A 23,116-nucleotide genomic window follows, 5' to 3' on the forward strand; every position below is an offset into this window, starting at 1 on the left:
GGGAGGGATAGCTCAGTGGTTTGAGCACTGGCCTGCTAAACCCAGGGTTGTGAGTTCAGTCCTCGAGGGGGCCATTTAGGGATCTGGGGCAAAAAAAATTGGGGATTGGTCCTGCTTTGAGCAGGGGTTTGGACTAGATGATCTCCTGAGGTCCCTTCCAAGTCTGATATTCTATGATTCTATGATAGTCACACCCAATAAAGAGCAATGCCCTGTCACACCCCATAATCATCCCAATAATAGAGCAATGCCACCTCATAATCACCTCCAATAAGAAAACAGAGCCCCCATTTCATCCCATTAATACCCTGAAAACAGAGTGATCCCACTGGCAGCCCATAATCACCCCAATAACTGCAAGATGCCCCAAGCCACCACCCTATGTTGCTCCCCAAACCACAGCTATCTCCTTTCCACCCCAGCGCCCTGATGCCCCCAGCCAGGCATCCCAAGCACAGGGACTGGACTGGCCCTGCTTCACCTGGAGCTCCTGGTGGGGGGCCCTTGGGAGTAGGACAAGCTCCAGCGGTTATGTCTTGGACAAAACTAAGAATCCTCCAGGATGGGCCACTTTATATGCTAGAGAAATAGGCTGTCTCTGTGAGTCAACGTGATTGCCGTATCTGGGGAGCTGCCCCACATATCGGCATCTAGGCGACTCTCTCTGCCCTCAAACACCTGGCTTCAGTAGGTTGGATCCCGGGGAGCTGTGGAAGCAAGCCAGCCTTTGTTCCCACCTCTGTCCTCTGCAGGGGAACCCAGCAGGATTTAGCCCTTGGAACGGCACCTTCTCCATTGCCGAAAGTGACTCCCTGAACCTTCCATCCTGCTGTGGAGTGTGTGCCTTCCTCTTCCTCACCCTCATCCTCTTTCTGGTATCCTGACCCGGCGTAACTCTGGGTATTGATCCCTGGTTCTGCTCTCAAGTTTGGCTCCTACCTCTGATCTCCTGGTAACCAGAACCTGCCTCCCAACACTCGACTCTGGGTTTGCTCTTGGGCCTGCCTCGGACTCTGACCTCCCGATACGTAGCCTGGCCTGATTTCCCAACTCCTGCTTTGAGCTCTAGGTCAGATTGCCCACGTCCTGCTCATGCAGGGGAGCGGAGTGGGCCGTAAAAACAGCACCTCAGTTGCTTTCCGGCTGCTGAGTTGCAGGCCTGCCTCCATTCAAATGCAAAAATGGCCCTCTGACAGCCACAGCCTGTGTGCTGGTCACTGACTAGGAGCTTCTGGTCATCGCTGTCCCTTCACCGATCACCACAGGACTTGGACATGGATGTGAATGTGGAATACTACAGCAGTGTGCTGTAGTAAGAGGAGGGCCTGAAACATAAGCCCATGTATCAGAGGCCTGGTATGAGGCCTGAGACCTGGGCTAAAGTAGTCAGAGCTTTACTGATATAAAGCAATGTTAAGCTGTGAGCAAGAGGCAGGCCCCGCTCACAGAGTCTGGCAAGACCAGGGCTGATATTGCAAAAAGACACATTCCTAAGTAATGTTAGGCGCAAGAAAATATCCGCAAACACATGCCAGAAAGATGATCCCAGAACACCTTTATACCAAACACATTCTCCAAAGATAACAAGAACACCCTGATCCATCTGAAGGATAAGGTCAGGATGACAGCATGATGGATTGAGATGTTTTGAACAAACCAACATGTACAAGGTAATGGTTGGCGCCCTAATACATCAGAGGGTGGCACCCTGATACGTCGGGGCAATAAGTTTTTTGTTTGTATCTGTGTATAAAGATATATCTCAGAGGCAGTGTCTTTGGCCAGCCAAGGGGGCAGTGGAAGGTCCTACCACTGACTGAGCTGCATCCATTGTCAAGGGCATACACGTCTTAGTATCCTCATAGAGTCTGCCAGGTGCTGTTACCATGCTTTGTCGACAATAAAGCTGGCTGGGCGCGTTCGCTGAAAACCGAGTCTTGTGGTCTCACTGGGAAGTTTGATCGGAGCCTGCTTTATGGGCTATCTGGCCAGAGCCAGTGCAGCACGCAGAGAGAACACACCCACACAGCCGAACATCTGACGACATACGCGATTTCTTTTAATGTGGAGACTGGGGCAACAGAAGCTCCCTAAAAGTGGGGGCCACCCATGTCTCAACAGTGGCCCCGCCCTTGAGCCTCCCCTTCCACCTGAGGCCCCTCCCCCGTGCCGCCCCTTCCCCTGATCTGCTGTCCGCTTACCACCCCTTCCCCCAATCTCCCGGCCTAGTCCTGCTCCTTCCCCCTGAGGCCTTGCCTTCGCACCATGTCATAAATATAAAGGGAAGGGTAAACCCCTTTGAAATCCCTCCTGGCTAGGGGAAAGCTCCTCTCCCCTGTAAAGGGTTAAGAAGCTAAAGGTAACCTCGCTGGCACCTGACCAAAATGACCAATGAGGAGACAAGATACTTTCAAAAGCTGGGAGGAGGGAGAGAAACAAAGGGTCTGTGTCTGTCTGTATGCTGGGTCTTTGCCGGGGATAGACCAGGAATGGAGTCTTAGAACTTTTAGTAAGTAATCTAGCTAGGCATGTGTTAGATTATGATTTCTTTAAATGGCTGAGAAAAGAATTGTGCTGAATAGAATAACTATTTCTGTCTGTGTATCTTTTTTGTAACTTAAGGTTTTGCCTAGAGGGGTTCTCTATGTTTTGGAATCTAATTACCCTGTAAGATATCTACCATCCTGATTTTACAGGGGGGATTTCTTTATTTCTATTTACTTCTATTTTTTATTAAAAGTCTTGTAAAAAACTGAATGCTTTTTCATTGTTCTCAGATCCAAGGGTTTGGGTCTGTGGTCACCTATGCAAATTGGAGAGGCTTTTTATCCAACATTTCCCAGGAAAGGGGGGGTGCCAGTGTTGGGAGGATTGTTCATTGTTCTTAAGATCCAAGGGTCTGGGTCTGTAGTCACCTAGGCAAATTGGTGAGGCTTTTTACCAAACCTTGTCCAGGAAGTGGGGTGCAAGGTTTTGGGAAGTATTTTGGGGGGAAGGACGCGTCCAAACAGCTCTTCCCCAGTAACCAGTATTAGTTTGGTGGTGATAGCGGCCAGTCCAAGGACAACAGGTGGAATATTTTGTACCTTGGGGAAGTTTTGACCTAAGCTGGTAAAGATAAGCTTAGGAGGTTTTTCATGCAGGTCCCCACATCTGTACCCTAGAGTTCAGAGTGGGGGAGGAACCTTGACACACCACCTCTTCCCCCCATAAATCCCAACACTCTCTCATTCCTCTCTGTTGCTCACCATTGTTACTCACCTTACGGCCAGTAAAAAGTGGGAGGGCATAGCCCCATGGCCCCCCGCCCCCCCACCCCAGGGACCCTGGGTGGAAATGCCGTTCCACACCAGTGTCCACACAGTGCTTGGCAGGATGAGGGTCTTCATCCAAACACCAGGAAACCAAGAGATCGCCATCCTTCTGTAGCCTTCATCTGTCTTCTCAGCCATTGAGAGAAACTGTCTCTCTGTTTGCCTGCTCTGTCGTTGAGGACATATGGGAAACCCAAACCCTCCACCCACTAAAATGGAGAAGGACCTTGTGGGAAGGATCCCAGCGTTTCAAGACCCAAGTAAGACATCAGGAAACAGAGAAACGGGAAAGGAGGAAAGAATGTGTGGCAGCCCGACTCAATAATCTGGGCTGCTCTTATTGGCCACTGGTGGACCCACCAGAAATAACTGACTATCATTTTATAGAAGATGAACGTGTCAATTTTGCTGAATTGTTTCCATCAAAAAATAACACACACACCCCCAAAAAATCCAAAAAAAATCAAAACATTTTTTTTCTAAAATTTCCGAACAAAACAGTTCCCAATTTTCACTTCCAAATGACTGTTTATACATTTCCTTTAACTTTTAATTTGAAAAAAAAAAGTTTAAAAATGCTGAATGTCCAAATGAAACGTTTAGTTTCAGATCAAACAAAATGTTTTGGTTGATCCCAAATGATTTTTTTCCCAAAATTGCCAGGGAAGAGAAAAATCCATTTTCTGCCCAATTCTCTGTGTCAATTTTGATATTTTGGATGGGAAAAATCTGTTTTGATGATGTGAAAACGATTTATTTGAATAAGGTTCCAAAATTTTGTTTCAACTTGATTATTTTGATTGATTTCTTCTAGACCTTTCTGTGACATTGAATACTAATTTTAATAATATATTTAATATTCTATATAGTCAATAGAATCATAGACATGTAGGGATGGAAAAGACCTCCAGTGTCACCTAGCCATTTCCACATGTCCATGCAGGATCTATCTATCCATCCATAAATAAGGAAGCATTATTTACTCCTTCTCATAACTCAAGAACTAGGGGTCACCCAATGAAATTAATAGGCAGCAGGTTTAAATCAAACACAAGGAAGTATTTCTTCACACAATGTGCAGTCAGTCTGTGGAACTCCTTGCCAGAGGATGTTGTGAAGGCCAAGACTATAACAGTGTTCATAAAAGAGCTAGTTAAATTCACAGAGGATAGGTCCATCAATGGCTATTAACCAGGATAGGCAGGGATGGTGTCCCTAGCCTCTGTTTGCCAGAAGCTGGGAATGGGTGACCTGGGATGGATCCCTTGATGATTCCCTGTTCTGTTCATTCCCTCTGGGGCACCTGGCAGTGGCCACTGTCGGAAGACAGGATACTGGGCTAGATGGACCTTGGGTTTGACTCAGTCTGGCTGTTCTCATTTTCTCATGATTTCATGTTAACCTACCCACTCATCCATCCACTCACCTACCCATCTCTCTCTATTTTGTGCTACCCATAAAGTGATAGAAATGTAGGGATGGAAGGCACCTTGAAAGAGCATCTAGTGAAATCCATGCCCTGTGCTGAGGCAGCATTCAGTACATTTAGACAGGCACGTGGCTATGTTGCTGTAGCACCGTGTGACAAAGTTTGAACCCCACGGGACGTCAGACTTGGTGACGTCAGAGCAGTTATAGCCGCGTACGCCACCCCCGTCAATGGAAGAGACCAGAACAAAGACCTGGGCGCGATTTAGGGCATTTTAAAACCAGGCTCATAATTTTTAATCCAATCTCATGATTTTTAGAGCCAATCTCTTGACTTTTGAAACAATCCTGTGAACATCAGGCTGATTCATGAGGTTTTAAAGCAATCTCACAATCTTCAGGCTCATTCATGCTTTTCAAACCAGCTGTGCATTTTTAACCCAGTCCCAGGATTTTGTCAGGCCTGGCCCAACCGCAGCTCCACCACCCCAATCCCACCCAGGCCAGCTCCCCCCACCCCATTCCGCAACCCCCAGGTGCTGCCGTGAGATGAGGAGAGGCGTGGCTGGGGCGTATGTTTGGTGGGTCATTGCGGCAGGCGGGACGTGCTGTGAGCTCTCAGTCCAATCTGGCGCTCTGCCTCCTTATAGTGTTCTTCACCCACTGGGCAGCTTTGCAGACATTGGCGAAGACTCTGGGCTGTCCCGGCAGGGCACAGACAGACTTCCCCCAGGAGACCACGCCCTGCAGCCGTCCATTGCAGACCAGTGGGCCTCCTGAATCCCCCTGCAAAGACAATGCAAAGCCATCAGCAAAACACAGCCATGCCCCCCCGTGTGCACACCCCCCCAGAGGAGGGCCCATCCCCTCCAGCAGGGGGAAGCAGGGTCACACAGATACAAGAACACACACATGCACAGAGCTCATCCCTTCCAGCAGGGGGCGGCAGGGACACACAGATAGGAAGGGTTTAAAGAGCAGAAATGGGTTCGGTTGACAGCACCTGCGCTGGGGATCAGACAGGCCCAGGGACTGGGCCTTAGGGCTCGGTGCGGCTGGAGGGCGGATCGGCTGCTCTTCCACGGGGCACGAAGGCTGGCTGGGGCCAGAGCCTGAGTGACAACGGCCCCTCAGGAGCAGGCTGAGAAGGGTTTGCAGGTCACAGGGGATAAAGAGTATTGAGCTGTGTGAGCTCCGACACCCGGCACCGACCCCTCTCTCCGGGATGCCCCCTTACCCTGCACGTGCTTATGCCGCCCTGTTCCACACCAGCACAGAACATGTTCTCCGTGATCAGGCCCCAGTAAACGTCCTGGCACCTGGCCTGGCTGACGCTATAGAGATCTGCACACTGCAGGATGGCTGGGTACTGCCCTGGGCAATGACAGAAAAACAGGAGCTCATGAGCAGGGAACAAGGTGCAAGAGAGGAAAATTTGGTGTAAGACCCTCAACTGGTATAAACTGGCATAGATCCAGTGACTCCAAAGTTGCTAGAGCCAACTGACCCCAGCTGGGATCTGGCCCCATTGACTCCAATGGCGCGACGGCCGATTTCCACCAGCTGGGATCTGGCCACGTTCATTTTCCGAAAAAGGAAATTTTTGATGAACGGAAAAGCCAAAAAAACAAATTGTTTCATTTAGATCCAGTATTTCATGTCATATTATAATATTTCATTGTGATTTGAAGCACATCTGTAACGTTTTAAAATTGTTTTGAATACAAAAGGAAAGGAAATTTCAAAAGGAAATGTTTCAAATAGAACAAAAATCAAGCCACTGTCTTCCTGTGTTTTCAAAATGCAAAGTTTTCACTTTTTTCTGAATTTTTTTTCTGAAATGAATAAAAACGCCCCGAATTTATGGGACACTTTGGTGTTGTCGAACTTGAGTTGTCCACTAAAAATCATTTTGGATGAAAATTTTCCCCCAGGAGAAGCCAAAGACCCTTGTGAGCCCATTAACAAGGTCTCCTTAAAGAGCTTCCACCCCCTCCCCAAGCTGAGCCCAACCTCAACCCCTCCCTCTACACTCAGCACGCCATACTTTGGGGGGACTTGATGGTGCCCCATCCCGACACACTGCATCGTGTTCCAGGAAAGGGACAACGGGTAGCCAACTTGATCGTGTTCACATAGCGGTTAAGTTGAGCGGGCTCATCCAGCTCCAGAAGCATGAAGTCGTTGTCAAAAGGCAAGAAGTTATATTCGGGGTGCACAAAGAAGTTGTGGATTCTTCGTATCTGTTCTGTGGGTTCTTTCACCCTTACATTATAATCCCCCAGATGCACCCGCAGGGAGCTGCATGGAGAGAGGACAAAGGAAGAGATCAATGGGCAGCTATTCAAAGATCATAGCGGGCAAGCAACTAGAATTGGGCCAATAATGGATTTTCAATGCTGGAGTAGCTTCCGAGACCTCATCTTCTTAGTTCTCCAAGAACTCAGTTCGACTCCAATCTCGTCTGATCTCATGTTTTTTTTGGCATACACTCTGCAGAATTGATCAGAGTCACTTGTAAGGGGTGGCTATGGGGCATACCACAGATCTGAAGAATACAAGTATTGGTTACTTTACATACAAGTTTATTCTGATGCGTGCGTCCTCCATTTTACATGATATCATGCTCTTTATGGTTGGCCTGGTTATTTTCAGGTCCAGTTCCTGTACATCTCATGCTTTGGTCTCATGCCACATGTACACAGCACATTTTGCTGACATTATTGTTTCTTACACCTGGTTTTACACAGCTGAAATGAACAATTTGATGACTTTGCCCTTAATTTGTGAGACACTTTGGTGTTATCAAAGCTGCAGTTTTCACCAAAATCATGAATTCCTTCTCCTTGGCTTTTGGGTAGGGTGACCAGACATCCCAATAATATCAGCATTGTCCCAATATTAGGGGCTTTGTCTTATATATGCAAATATACCCCACCCCTGAAATTTTTCACACTTGCTATCTCCTCAACCACTTATGGGACCAACTTAATTCAGTTATTTTTCCCTTGTCCTGGGTCACTGTGGCCCGCTCATGCCAAATTAAACTGATGTGCAGGAGCACTGAGAATTTCAAATCTGGGTCTAAGAGTTTTGTGCTTTCCAGCTAATCGAAAAATGGGGCGGCAATAGTTTGTTTCAGCTGTCGCAAAATATTTCTGAAAATAAACTAACAGGGCACTTTGAAAGAAAAAGTTGCGAATGGAAAAATCGAAAAGTTTCAAAAATGCCAACACGAGACATTGCGATTTTCAACGTATTATTTATACGTTTTAATCAGTTTTTCCAAATACAACAAAGATACCAGCTTCATCGTAATAGCCAAAGAGAGTTAGGAGAAAAGGAGGGGAGGGGAAGGACAGATCTATCCGCAGGACCTGCAGAATTACAGCGCTCTAAAGAGCTTACAGAGCTTGCATCCGATGAAGTGAGCTGTAGCTCATGAAAGCTTATGCTCAAATAAATTGGTTAGTCTCTAAGGTGCCACAAGTCCTCCTTTTCTTCTTAGAGCTCTAAAAAAGCAGCTTGAATTGCTTTCAGTTTTTCAAGCTCTCCCCTTCTGTGGAATGACAGGTGTTTGTTCCAGGGCTTAAATTCCTGGAGGTCCCCACAGCCCCCTTCCATTCGGGGCTCCAGGCTTCCGCTGTGGGATGGGTGCACTTGGGCTTTAGCCCCGCTGGGTCGCCAGGGCTTGTAGCTTCACCGCTCTGGGAGGCCCCGGGACTCAGGGCTTCAGCCCCGTAGGGTGCACCACGGTTCAGAGCTCCCGGCTTCAGCCATAGGGCCCAATGGACCCCCTGAAACCAGCAGGGGGCCACAGACCCCCTAGTTGAGAACCAGCAGCATCAGGTTGGAGTCAAGGGAAAATATTTCCCGGAGCTCCGCTCCATTCCATCAGCTCCTAGAGCACCTGCACATGAGCTGCCGGTGGGATGCTACAAGGCCTAACGCTGGTGAGCGTGGAGGTGGGTTTCCCTCTGCACACGCCGCTGGGGAGACCGATGCTGGCGTGCTGCGTCCGTGCTGGGGTGGGCACATCTGAACGAGCATGCTGGAAAACCGCAGAGGGTGCAGAGAAGAGCGACAAAAACGATTTGTGGGCTGGGAAAAAAGGGAGGAGGATGGGGCTGCGGATTCAGGGGTGCAGAGGGAGACCTGGGCATGGATAGGGAACACGAAGAGCGAAGATAAGGGCTGGGGATGTGGGTTATTCCCAGGCATCACCCTCTCTCCCTCCATCCCTGCACTGACTTACCTGATCCCTTGTCTGCCGCAGTGTGCAGCAGTCAGCACCCACTTCCGGGCTATCAGGCTCCCACCACAGATGACACGTCTGTTCCTCAGGAGAGCCACCTGGTAGGGCCGCGAGCCGAAGTCGCAGTTTCTCCCCCCAATGATCCTGCTTTCCTCTGGGTCTGAGGCTGCCATGGAGAGTGGCAAATGTCAGCTGAATTCAGGGCAGGGGGAGGGGCAAGCATCAGCCATGTCCAAACAGGTTGGCCGGTGGCAGGATGACCATGAGCTGCTGCTCCCACGTGGCCGTGGAAAAACACAAGGCGATCGGAGGTTGTACCAGGCGATGTACCAGGCTCTATTTCCAGTAGGGATAGTTAGGCATTAATGCCACTGCAAAAACCTCCAATTCCCGTCACCCGTGTTCCAGAAAGAGGAATTCCAACTGGAACAGGTGTTGAGAAGGGTGCTAGGATGGTCAGGGGAACAAAGGGCCGATCTTACAAGGGGAGATGGAAAGAGCTTGGCTGGTTTAACCTAAAAGGAAGCCAAGCCAGCATCTGATTGTTCTCTCTAATTACAGAGTGTGTGTGTGTGGGGGGGGGGGGAAGGAACACCAGGGAGGGAGAAGATCTACAGGAGGTGGAGACCAGCGTTGGCACAAGAACAAATGGGGACAAGCACCATGGATAAATCTAGGCTGAGATTAGAAGACGGTTACTAACCATCGAAGGAAGGAAGTTGTGGAACAGGAGCAGGGGGGCCGGGATATGGGGGGAGGGGTAGCTCAGTGGTTTGAGTATTAGCTTGCTAAAGCCACAGTTGTGAATTCAATCCTTGAGGGGGCCATTTAGGGATCTGGGGGGAAAATTAGGGATTGATCCTGCTTTGAGCAGAGGGTTGGTCTAGATGACCTCCTGAGGTCCCTTCCAACCCTGATATTCTATGAAAGCCTCCTGAGTTTGAAGATGGAGCTCAATACATTTCTGCTACAGAGTTGCTCATGGTAGCAGGGACTGGACAGGAGGACCCTTCATTTTTTAATGTTCAAACAATTTTCCAACCACTTTTTAAAGTGCTCTAACGCCTTGGCAGCAGGGACTTGAAATTTTGCAAGGAAATAGCCCTGGAGTCAGGGAGGTGCCTTTTGCTGTTCATATGAAAATTCACCTAGATTTGGTCAAATTATAAACCTCTGGAAAACACAATTTACACATGTTCAGGAGAGCAGGGGTTGGTCAGTGACTGCTGTTTCTAGGCTTTACCGCAATCATAGGCACCAACTTCTCCTCTGCCCAGTGTGTGCTCGACCCCCAACACTGCCCCTGGCCCCGCCCCTATTCCACCCCTTCCCCAAAGTCCCCGTCCCCTTCCCACCCCCATTCCACCCCCTTCTCCCAAGTCCCTGCCCCTGCCCTGCCTTTTCTCTGTTTCCTCCCCTGAGTGCACCGCATCTCCACTGCTCCCCCTCCTTCCCGGAAAGTCCTAAGTGCCGCCAGACAGCTGTTAGGTGGTGGGGCGGGGGGCGGGAAGCACTGGGAGGGAGGGGGAGAAGCAGGGACACAGTGTGCTTGGCTTGGGAGAAGGAGGCGAGGAGGGGGGAGCTTGGCTGCCGGTGGGTCCGGAGCACCCGCTAATTTTTCCCTGTGGATGCTCCAGCCCCAGAGAACCCACGGAGTTGGCACCTATGACCGCAGTAGAAATTGTGACAATGTTCCTCCTCTGCCTTGGTGGGTCCTGCGCTTTCCGGCTGATTTGCTCACCTCAAAGGGTCATGGCAGCCCTCAGGTTGGTTGGGGACAGGCCAGAGACCTTCCCCTCTGATATGACTCACAGTCGAGGTCAACTCCTCTTGTGTCAAATAGGGAGTGGGGGGAGGGGCCTGGGGGGAACCTGGGCCCGCCCTCTATTCCGGGTTCCAGCCCAGGGCCCTGAGGATCACAGCTGTCTACAATGTCTCCTGTAACAGCTATGTGACAACTACAACTCCCTGGGCCACTTCCCCATGACCTCCCCCAGCACCATCTTTGTCCTCACTGCAGGACCTTCTTCCTGATGCCTGTTGGCATTTGCATTCCTTAGTCCTCCAGCAGCATTTCCTCCCACTCCCAACTCCTTACACGCCTCTGCCTAACTGAAAAGAGGTCTTTCTTTCAACCAGGTGCCCTGATTAGCCTACTTGCCTTAACTGGTTCTAGTAGCTTCCTAATTGGCTACAGATGTCCTAATTAGCCTGCCTGCCTTAACTGGTTCTAGCAGGTTCCTGATTGTTCTGGAATAGTCCCTGTTATTTTACCCAGGGAAAAGGGACCTGCTTAATCTGGGGGTAATGTATCTACCTTCCACTACTTTCCTGTTGCCATCTGGCCTGACCCTGTCACAAAATATTTAAAATTGTCAAACTTTTTCAGATGGAACGTTTTCCAATAGGAAAATACCATTTTGTCAAAGTTGATAATTTGTGTGGGAATGTGTTGGTTGTGATGCAAATTCTTTAAAAAAAGTTTAAAACAAAGCCGTCTCCTGAATGGACTGGGCTCCACAATCAAACTACATCTCCCATGATGCCTCACAACCAGCAGCTTCCATGAGGCATAAACTTCTCCTCACCAAGTGGTGCATGCTGCTTTATGAGATTGGCAGTCTGACCAGAGCACTGAACATTATCAGAAAGGGCCATTTTGATTTGTTTTTCTTGTTTTAAATAATTTTTGTTTCCACATTTTTCTTAAAAGAATTAACATTATATTAGAAATGATGCTCTCTAAAAGTTATATATTTTTACATATGCTTTAAATTTAAAGACATCGAAATCTGAGTGAAACAGATTTATTTGTTTCCCCAAAAACCATTTTCTATTGTGGGAAATTTCAAAATTCTTTCCTTCTCTCCTGATTTGGGATGAAAACAGATTGTGAACTCATGGCTACCTGCCTGAACTACAAACAATAAAGAATAATCAGAGACGAGGCCTGACCATATTAATTCCCTTTCGCAACCCATGAAATTGATAACAGGACTGCTGGGAACTTGGATTTTCATAAGCAGCAACCTGTATTAAGCAAAGTCTCTGAGACATTCCTGGAAGGGCCTGCAGTGAAACTGCAGAACCTTCTCACCCAACCCAACTGTGGCTTCTCGCTTGACTCTTCTTCCTACCTGCGCCTGCCCCGACTACCAGCATTGCGATGATCAGCAGCTCCATGTCGGTTGTGGCAATGGATACGGTCGTCAGAGTCACTGGCTTTACTGCAGGTAAAGAGATCAAAAGGGAATCGTTGGCCACGGGCGTCTAGAGGAAGACAGATGCCTCGCGGGGAAAGTGCGCCCTTAGGATTCAGAAACGCCAGGCTTGAGTTCCTGTTCTTCCACAGGCTCTCAAAAGCAAGTGGTTTCTCTGAAACTCCACTACCCTGCTTGTACCAGGAGATGATAGCACTGCCCGACATGGGGAGGGGAAATGCACTGTGATCGTCTGTTGGCAATGGGGGCCCAGTCTCCCCCAACTCAGCTCCATCTTCCACTTTTGCCCGGTCCCAGTCACCCCCAGGGGCATGTTCCATGGAAAGATCTGATCTGAGGAGGGGAGGAAGGGAGGGAACTAAACTCAACCCACATGACAAAAATTTCCATGAGCTGGATTGAGCTCACCCCTCTCCCACTAGTTTCTCTTCTAACATGTCACCCCAATAACAGAGGAAGGCGAAACCCCCATGACCAGCTTAATAACAGAGAAATTAACTAAAGTGTTATCTGCCCTCATTATGGTTGTATCTGAGCACCTCCCAATCTTTGACCTATTTATCCACACAGCTCCTTGGTGAGGCAGGGCAGGACTATGATCCCCATTGTACATATGGGGAAAGTGAGGCATAGAGCGGATAAGTGATTGGGCCAAGGTTCTACAGAGATGCAGCAGCAGAACAGAGATTAGAAGCCATGTCTTCCAAGTACCAGCTGAGCAGCCAAACCACCAAACGTCTTCATTAATTTCCCCATTCCAGCCCGTAATCTCCCCAATAAAAGAGCAATACCTCCTCGTACCTCATAATCACCCCCAATAACAGAGCAGAGCCCTAACTCCCTCCCATCAACATCCCCAAAATGGAGCAATGCCCCCTGGCAGCCCATAATTACCCCCATAACAGCATGATGTCCCAGTCCACCACACTATGTTGCTCCCCAAACCACAGCTATCTCCTTTTCACCCCACCACCATGACCTGCCCCCCAACAAGACATCCCAACAACAGAGGCTGGACTGGCCCTTCTTCACCTGTAGCTCCTGGTGGAGGGCCCTCGGGAGCAGAAGAGGCTCCGGCGGTTGTGTCTTGGACAAAAGTAAGGATCCTTTGGGATGGGCCATTTTTATGCTGGGGAAATGGGCTGTCCCTGTGAGTCAATGTGATTGCCATATCTTGGGAGCTGCCCCACATGTCAGCATGCAGGCAACTCCCTCCGCCCTCATGCTCCAGTACGTTTTATCCGGGGGAGTTGCAGGAACAAGGCTTTGCTCCTGACTCTGTCCTGTGCTGGGGATCCTGACGGAATTAGCCCTTGGAACGGCACCTTCTCCATTGCCGAAAGCGACTCCCTGAACCTTCCACCCTGTTATGGAGCGTGTCCCTTCTTCATCCTCTTCCTCTTCCTCTTCCTGGTGTAAGGGGACTGTTGGCCCCTTACTAAAACTCAGTGGGGATTTTGGTTGGCTAGCTCCCAGGACTAAAAAGAAGGGGAAGGGTTGATCGAAATCAGGACCCTGAGATTGACAGGCCAATGAGGGAGTCAGGAGGGTCCCATCCTCCCTGTGAGCTGGAATTGCCTGGGTCAGACAGAGTGGGGCTGAGCTAAGCGGAGAGACAGAGGCCCTAGCTGAGCTGGGGAGCAGGGCCGCGCCGGCCAGAGAAGCAGAGAAGCAGCCCAGGGAGCAGGTCAGTGCTGGGAAGAGAGGTGCAGGAACCGGAGCCAGAGGGGCCAGAAAAGCAGCCCAGGAGGCTGGTGGCAGAGCAGCAGCAGCAGCCGTGCTGAGGCAGAGTCGAGCTGAGGCATTGTGGAGCTGGGAGCCGTCCGGAGCCAGGTGCAATGAGCAGCTGGGGAGCGTGAGGGGGACCCTGGGCAGTGGGCCCAGCACAGGGAGACGCCCCCAGTCAAGAGGTCTGGCAGGCCAGACTGGGAGGGGGATCGTAACCTCGACGGGGGGGTTGACACTGGGAAGAAGTGTCCTGCCACCCAGAGCTTGAGGGCGTGTGACCACCGCCAGAGCAAGTGTCCGACCCACAGCATCAGCACAGCCAGGGCCTGGGCAGGAGGCCTGGGATGTGTGAGGAACAGGCTGAACTGCCCTGACATCCCAGAGAGGCTGGCTGTGACGTCCCCGTGCCACAGAGCGGCGTGACGGGTTTTCCTTTCACCTTTCCCATTTTTCCCTTAATTTTTTTAATTGGTTGCTGTGTAATAAATAGTCTTTGCTTTGACCTGTATGTAATGATCAGGGGGTCAGGGAAGCACCAGTGTGCAGAGAGCACCCCAGAGTGGGGACACCCTAAGTGACCACGACAAGGTTGGGGGTGGAGCCCCCCCAGGAATCCTGGGCCCAGCCCTGTTGGAGTTATGAGGACTCTGCCACACAGGAGATGGAAGGGGAGCCCTGGAGGTCAGGCAGGCCTCTGGGGAAAGGAAGTGGGAGCGAGGACTCAGATCCTTTCACTAGCCCATCTCACCGGGGACCTGTATAAACCAGGAAAATGCCCCACAATGGCAGTAAAAACTGGGAGGGCCATGGCCCCTTGGCCCTGCCTGTTCCAGTGCCCCTGTGTGGAGATCATAGAATCATAGAATCATAGAATATCAGGGTTGGAAGGGACCTCAGGAGGTCATCTAGTCCAACCCCCTGCTCAAAGCAGGACCAATCCCCAATTTTTGCCCCAGATCCCTAAATGGCCCCCTCAAGGATTGAACTCACAACCCTGGGATTAGCAGGCCAATGCTCAAACCACTGAGCTATCCCTCCCCCCCCTTGCACACCAGGGTCCATGCGGTCCATCCAAATGCCAGGAAACCGAGGTGAGAGGAGATTGCCATCCTACTATACCCTTCATCTGCCATCATAGAAATTGAGAGAAATTGTCTCTTCGTCCGCCTGCTCTGCCATTGAGGGGTTATGGGAAACCCAAGCCCTTCACCGACTGAAATGGAGAAGGACCTTGTGGGAAGGATCCCACCGTTACGAGACCCAAGGAAGACAACAGGAAATGGCGAAATGGGAAAGGAGGAAAGAATGCCGTGCAGCCCGACTCAATAATCCAGATCCGCCCCTTCCACTGGGAACCGTCTGCCCCACTGTGGTGGAATCCGTGGATCCCAGATTGGATTTATTGGCCACCTGCAGGTCCACCAGCAGTAACTGGCTACCATTTCATGGAAGACTATCATGTCAGTTTTGCTGAATTGTTTAGCTGAAAAAATAATACTCCAAAAAAATCAAAATATTTTGTTTCAAAAATTTCCAAACAAAACATTTCCCAGTTTTCACTTCCCAATGACTTTTTGTTTAGAAATATCCTTTAACTTTTATTTTAAAAAAATTAAAATGTTTATAAATATTCAACGTCCAAATGAAATGTTTAGTTGCAGGTCAAACAAAATGTTTTGGTTGACCCCAAATGATTTTTTTGTTCCAAAATTGCCAGTGAACAGAAGAATCCGTTATCTGCCGAATTGTCAGTGTCAATTTTGATATTTTTGATGGGAAAAAGCCAAAATGATTGTCTTGTTTTGGTGATGTGAAAACAATTCTTTTCAATAAGGTTCTAATATTTGTTTTGACTCGATCATTTTGATTGATTTCTTCTAGGCCTTTATGTGACATTAAAATATTAATTTTAATAATATATTTAATATTCTATATTCTATATAGTCGATACAACCACAGAACTGTTGGGATGGAAGAGATCTCAAATGTGACCAAACTATTTCTACATCATGTCCATGCAGGATCCATCTATCCGCCCACCCTATCACCCCTCCACCCACTCATCCATTCATTCATCCATCCACCCACCTACCCATCCCCCTGTATTCTATGCTATCCATAAAATCATAGAAATGTAGGGATGGAAGGGACCTTGAAAGATCATTTAGTGAAGTCCCTGCCCCACGCTGAGGCAGCATTTGGTACATTTAGACCATCCCAGACAGGTGAATGTCTAACCTGTTCTTAAAAAGAACATCCGATGAAGTGAGCTGTAGCTCACGAAAGCTCATGCTCAAATAAATGGGTTAGTCTCTAAGCTGCCACAAGTCCTCCTGTTCTTTTCGCAAATACAGACTAACACGGCTGCTCCTCTGTAACCTGTTCTTAAACACCTCCAACGATGAAGATTTCACCGCCATCCCAGGTAACCTCTTCCAGTGCTAAACTCTGCTTAGAGTTAGAAAGTTTCCCCCAGGATCTTAGATTTCATAGTTTAATGTAATATCAAAGTCAAAACTCAAATACTCAAAATGACAATGCTGACACGAAACATTTGTTTTTGCTTTTCTGAAACATTTTATTAAGGCAAAGTTACAATAGAACTTTAACATAGTACATCGTACATTACTTATTCAGGATCAGATTAATGTTCAAAGAAGCAGGCTAAAGATTCTGGTTTGTTCCCTGAGCCCTCTTCCGCTGAGTGTGCTAGAAAAGGTGACACATTTCTAAACACCTGTCCTCTTTTGGGTGCTTCTGTTATGTACACACTTGGCGTTAAAGGTTTTTGACATTATCACAATATCGTAGTGTCAGAGGCTTAGAAGTCACCGCAAGGGGCCTCCTGTCTAACCCCTGGCCAAGATGCAGGATTATAGAAATGACATGCTTTCATTAAAGAAACGTAACGTTTCAACATGGACTGGGAGCCTTATTTTCCAACCAGGTGTGGTTTATGAGCATAAACTGTCTCACCCTTTGTCAATCTCTCCTCTGTCACAGTTTCTTCTCTAGGATCAGTCAGCGCTTTTTCCACCCCTTGTCACTAGTACAGGTGAGTTGCATCATCCGCGCATTTAACTTACGCGAATTCAACTATACGGGCTCAGCAAAAAAAAAGAAAAATAACAAGATGCCTGTAAATAGTGCGGGCGGTTCCGCCCACCATTCCACTCAATGAGCGTATGCCCCGGAGTGAGCATGAGATGGGAGACGTGAATCTGCTGTTCCCTCAGTCAGTCTCAGTTTCCACGTGCCTCTCATAGTGTGAGCATCTCGCCACGCTGAGTGTGATTCTAGTGTTTAAAGATACGTATTTTTCGTACAACATGGCCCCTAAACGCAAGCCAACTACTTCATCTGGTGCTCAGCTGAAGAAACAGCGATCTGTTCCAACGCTGGAGGAAAAACTGGCTGTGTTGGACTTATTGAGAGACGATATGTAAGTCTCCAACGTGGCACGTGAATATGGCCGCAACCAATCTAGCATCCATGCCATCAAGATTCAAGAGAGAGAAATTCGTTAAGCCGTAGCATCAAGTGCTCCAGTAACTGCTCAGGTGACAAGCCAGGTGCGTGGTAAGACTTTAGTGAAGACTGAAAAGGCATTAAACTTATGGCGGGAAGACATGAACCGTAAACATGTGCCTATCGATGGCAACACGGTGCGAAAAAGGCTCTTAGCCTCTATGCTCTGTTCAAACCTCCCGCTGAAGAGGGACAGCCTTCTGATGAGAAGGAATTCAAAGCCAGCCAAGGTTGGCTTAACAGTTTTAGGAACCGCTTCGACCTCAAAAACGTGCAGACTCCTGGTGAAGCTGCATCTGCCAATGAAGAGGCAGCAAAAGTCTACCCTGAACAATTAAAGAAAATCACAGAAGAAAAGGGCTATCTTCCAGAACAAGTTTTTAATGCTGATGAGACTGGGCTCTTCTGGAAAAAAATGCCCAACCACACTTCGAAATCAGAAAGACAAGCCCCTGGCTTCAAAGCAGCTAAAGACCGTGTGACTGTGTTGTTTTGTGGCAATGCGGCTGGGCATTTAATAAAGCCGGGCTTGCTCTGCAGGGCTGCAAATCCCCGTGCCCTAAAAGGCAAGAACAAAGATCTCCTGCCTGTGTTCTGGCAATCAAATAAAAAGGCTTGGTTTTTAAAAAGGGCAAAGGGCAGCATTATTTCTGGTTTGGTTCCACAAGTGTTTCATTCCGGAGGTCAAGCAGTACCTCCAAGAGAAAGGACTTGACTTTAAAGTGTTGCTGATCGTAGAAATGCTTCTGGCCACCCTGCGGCACTCCGGTTTGGGCATAACGACATTGAAGTCGACTTTCTCCCCCCCAATACCACCTCCATCCTCCAACCTCTCGACCAAGGCCTGATTCGCTGTTTCAAGGCCACGTACACAAGGCCCATGTTCTCACGGATACGTAGCGCTATAGATGCTGATCCCAATCTTAATGTGATGGAGTGTTGGAAGTCTTTCAACACTGCTGATTGCATCACTTATATTAAACAGGCAATGGATGCAATCAAGCCTGAAACAGTCAATGCATGTTGGCGAAACCTATGGAAAGAATGTGTGAATGATTTTAAGGGTTTCTTGACCATTGACAAAGAAGTGAAACGCATTGTTCAGGTGGCCAGGCAAGTGGGTGATGATGGCTTCGTCGACACCCTTGAGGAAGAAATTGAAGAATTAATTGAGAGCCATAGAGAAACATTGACTAAGGAAGAGTTAGAGGAACTGATAAAATCGTCTACAGAAGATGAAGAAGATGACAACAAACAGGAAGAGCCAGCAAGTTGGAACCTTCGTAAATTTGCTGAAGTGTTCCAAGCAGCAAAACACTTGAATGATTTAATTTCTGAATACGATCCCTCTATGGAACGAAGCCTCAAAATCACACGTAGTATTACGGACGATTTGAGATCATATCAAGAAATGTTTGACCAGCTCAAGAGACAACAGCGACAGTTGCTGATCACCATGTTTTTCAAGGAAAAACAACCAGCAACAAATGAGCCTACGTGATCAACTTCTCAAGCTGAACCAGAGCCAACCACTTCATCTACAACTCGCTCTCTGTCACCCAAGCTCTCCGTCACCTCCGTCTCTTGGACTGACATCAAGCCCTGACGACCCCCTGTAATAACCCCCGTAATTAAAAATACAGTACTGTAAAATTATATTTTGCAAAATATAGAAATAGAAATTTAAAATATCTTGAACTAGCCATTTCTAACTGGAAAGTGCATCTAAAAGTAGTACAAAAATCAAGTGCAAGACCCTTTTTTTTAATTACGATTCTTTCATGGAACCCCTATTCACATCGTGCAGAACACAGTTTGGGAAACGCTGCCTTACACGTTCACTTGCAGGCTCCTTCCCTCTCCTTCAGTTCCTCCGTTATCCCTGACTCCCCCAAGCCGTTGCACTGCTTCTGAGTGGGGGGGGGGCAGGAAATATGGTTCTATATTGTAGTTTAAATGAATTACTCAAAGATCTGTATTTATATGGCTTGGAAGGAATCTATTTGACAAAAAGACATTTCCTGAATCTTTTTTGTTGTCTGTTTTGTTTTGTTGTTTGTCTGTTTTTTGTCTGTTGTTCGTCTGTTTTTTATCTGTTTTTTGTTTTGTTTTGTTTTTGGTGCAGAATTTAAATTGCTCCTGATGGAGTCCTATTGGCCTCTTGTTATTCTTCCTATCATTCCTTCTCATCCAGATAATTTGCTGCTATGTTTTCAATATTGTCCCCTTGAGAAACTCCCAGCACTCCTGAACTCCTTCTTCCCTTAGATTTCTTTCCCATGGGATTTTCCCATGCTTATGTGTCCTTCATGAATAAACTTTAAGATCCTGTTTTTCCCCCTTGAGGATAAATGGAAGCTTAACACACTTCCCTTTGAAGAGAACATTATCCATCACTGCAGGATTCTACAGCATAGTGTTTAGGCATGAAATGCATTTCCCATCCAGGATGTAGAGCATGTATTATTGACTCCAGTGTCTCTTCCTCTGCCCATATGTCCCACATGCAAGACAACACACCATCTGAGTAGGTTGATATGGAGGTCAACCTTGTAGCTGGTTTTTGAAGCCTGGCCTTGATGGATCTCGTTTCAGATCTCGGATGCATCATTATCCCACAAAAGCATCATTATCCCACAATTATTTGACTTCCTGAAGCAAATTCAATGGTGGCATCATAATTCTGAAGTGTGAGTGCTGGGATCTGAGATGGCACACAGCTTTGAAATAGGTTATTTTGATCACAAATGATCCATAGACACAGTGGGAGAAGCTTGGAGACCAAGAAAAATTTCTCAGCCTTTCCTTCTCAAGCGGTGTGCGTTTGTAGTCTGCATTTGTGAAGACTCTGGGTGCTAATGCTACAGCTCCCCCGCTGCAGTCTTTGCCCCCTAGCCCATCTTGCAAATTTTTGCACAGAAAAGCAGAATATTTACTCGTGGGGGAATCCTCGCCACTGGGAACGAGCAGAATTCATGTGTGCACACATAATTTTTTTCTGCAGAAAATATCTTCTGCCAGAAAGTTGCTGCAGTTCTGCCTTTTGCCCACCAAGGACTGCTGTGGCACTAGAGCAGAGCAGCTGCTCCTGAGCAAGCCCCAGCTGGGACAGGGAAGGAAAGAGGTTGCTTTCTTCACAGCACCGGTGGGACCAGGTCAGGAGAGAGGAGATATGGGGGGAAAAACTGGGTGGACACATGGGGCTGCTGGGGGAGGGGGGTCAGAGACTGGAGTTCATAAGGGCTATTGGGGGAGGACAAACTGGGGCAGGGGCTGAATGGGATTGGAGGTGCAAGGCCACATGGGGATTGGGGGAGGGGGTGCAGGGCCACATGGGGGAGGGGGTGGCTGAGTGGGGGCACAGGGACACATGGGGAAGGGGGAAGGGGCTGTCTGAGGGGGTTCTGGGACAGATGCGGACAGGGGGCACAGGGAAACATGGGCATGGGAGAGGGAGTGCAGGGACGGGTAGTGATCAATGGCTCCATGTCTAGTTGGCAGCCGGTATCAAGTGGAGTGCCCCAAGGGTCGGTCCTGGGGCCGGTTTTGTTCAATATCTTCATAAATGATCTGGAGGATGGTGTGGATTGCACTCTCAGCAAATTTGCGGATGATACTAAACTGGGAGGAGAGGTAGATACGCTGGAGGGGAGGGATAGGATACAGAAGGACCTAGACAAATTGGAGGATTGGGCCAAAAGAAATCTGATGAGGTTCAATAAGGATAAGTGCAGGGTCCTGCACTTAGGACGGAAGAACCCAATGCACAGCTACAGACTAGGGACCGAATGGCTAGGCAGCAGTTCTGCGGAAAAGGACCTAGGGGTGACAGTGGACGAGAAGCTGGATAGGAGTCAGCAGTGTGCCCTTGTTGCCAAGAAGGCCAATGGCATTTTGGGATGTATAAGTAGGGGCATAGCGAGCAGATCGAGGGACGTGATCGTTCCCCTCTATTCGACATTGTTGAGGCCTCATCTGGAGTACTGTGTCCAGTTTTGGGCCCCACACTGCAAGAAGGATGTGGAAAAATTGGAAAACGTCCAGCAGAGGACAACAAAAATGATTAGGAGACTGGAACACATGACTTATGAGGAGAAGCTGAGGGAACTGGGATTGTTTAGTCTATGGAAGAGAAGAATGAGGGGGGATTTGATAGCTGCTTTCAACTACCTGAAAGGGGGTTCCAAAGAGGATCGCTCTAGACTGTTCTCAATGGTAGCAGATGACAGAACGAGGAGTAATGGTCTCAAGTTGCAGTGGGGGAGGTTTAGATTGGATATTAGGAAAAACTTTTTCACTAAGAGGGTGGTGAAACACTGGAATGCGTTACCTAGGGAGGTGGTAGAATCTCCTTCCTTAGAGGTTTTTAAGGTCAGGCTTGACAAAGCCCTGGCTGGGATGATTTAACTGGGAATTGGTCCTGCTTTGAGCAGGGGGTTGGACTAGATGACCTTCTGGGGTCCCTTCCAACCCTGATATTCTATGATTCTATGACATATGGGGGTGACTGAGTGGGATTCAGGGCCACCTGGGGATGGGGGGATAGGATGTCTGAGTGGGGGTGGAGGGACACATGGGGACAGGGTCAGATGTGCCTGACTGAATGGGAGAGGCTAGGGGTCAGTCAGGGTCTGTATGGGGGTGGCTCCCTAACAATCCCTCTTTGTTGCCCCAAAAATCTTGTTCCATATTTCTCCCACCCACACCCAGAAACCCTACAGCAGTGTTTCCCAAACTTTTTAGGCCACGGAACACCTGGTATATGTTTATGGAACACTTCTAATATTATTTTGTAGTCATTTAGTTTTCAAATAAAAAATTGCGTTATTTATGCTCAAATATATTTTATTTTACAAAACAAAGCAAAAATAGAAATTTAAAATAACTTGAACTAGCAATTTCTAACTGGAAAGTGCTTCACCACCCTCCCTTTCCTTCTGCCATGATTCAGGACGCAAACAAATTGTGAAATCATGGCTCCCTGCCTGCTCGTCAAACAATAAAGAATAATCAGAGCTAAGGCCTGAACGCATTAATTCCCTTTTGCAACTTGTGGAACTGATAATGGGACTGCCAGGAACTTCGCTCTTCATGAGCAGGAACCTGTCTTAAGCAACGTCTCTGAGACATTCCTGGAAGGGCCTGTGGTGAAACTGCAGAACCTTCTCACCCAACCCAACTTTGGCTTCTCGCTTGACTCTTTTGCCTACCTGCTGCTGCCCCGACAACCAGCATTGCGATGATCAGCAGCTCCATGGTGGTTGGATACAGTCGTCGGAGTCACTGGCTTTACTGCAGGGAAAGAGATCAAAAGGGAATCGTTGGCCACTGGCATCTTGAGGAGGATGGATGCCTCGTGGGGAAGGTGCACACTTAGGATTCAGGAAAGTCAGTCTTGAGTCTCTGTTCTTCCACAAACTCCCATGAGCAAGCGGTTTCTCTGCACCTTGGCTGCCCCGCCTGTACTAGGAGGATGATAGCACTGCCCGACTTGGGGAGGGGAAACGCACTGTGATCATCTGCTGGCAATGGGGGCCCAGTCTCCCCCAACTCAGCTCCATCTTCCACTTCAGCCTGGTCCAAGTGACCCCCAGGGGCATGTTCCATGAAAAGATCTGATCTGTTGGCAGGGATGGGGAGAG

At 48.4% G+C, this 23,116-nt stretch overlaps 1 protein-coding gene across 1 annotated transcript; it reads right to left on the reverse strand.

Annotated features, from left to right (window-relative positions):
- Positions 1 to 5,360: 5,360 nt before the first annotated feature.
- On the reverse strand, positions 5,361 to 22,767 carry LOC311512436 (trypsin-3-like; the record flags this gene model as incomplete). Its single annotated transcript, XM_084613643.1, has 6 exons — positions 22,685 to 22,767; positions 12,135 to 12,224; positions 8,998 to 9,163; positions 6,790 to 7,043; positions 5,980 to 6,116; positions 5,361 to 5,528 (listed from the first exon to the last, which is right to left on the reverse strand). Exons 1-6 carry the CDS (start codon positions 22,728 to 22,730, stop codon positions 5,361 to 5,363), a joined length of 861 nt encoding a protein of 286 aa, XP_084469769.1. The 5' UTR covers positions 22,731 to 22,767.
- Positions 22,768 to 23,116: the final 349 nt, after the last annotated feature.

Source organism: Lepidochelys olivacea (assembly GCF_965140295.1).
Source record: "Lepidochelys olivacea isolate rLepOli2 genome assembly, chromosome: 24".
NCBI lineage: Eukaryota > Metazoa > Chordata > Testudines > Cheloniidae > Lepidochelys > Lepidochelys olivacea.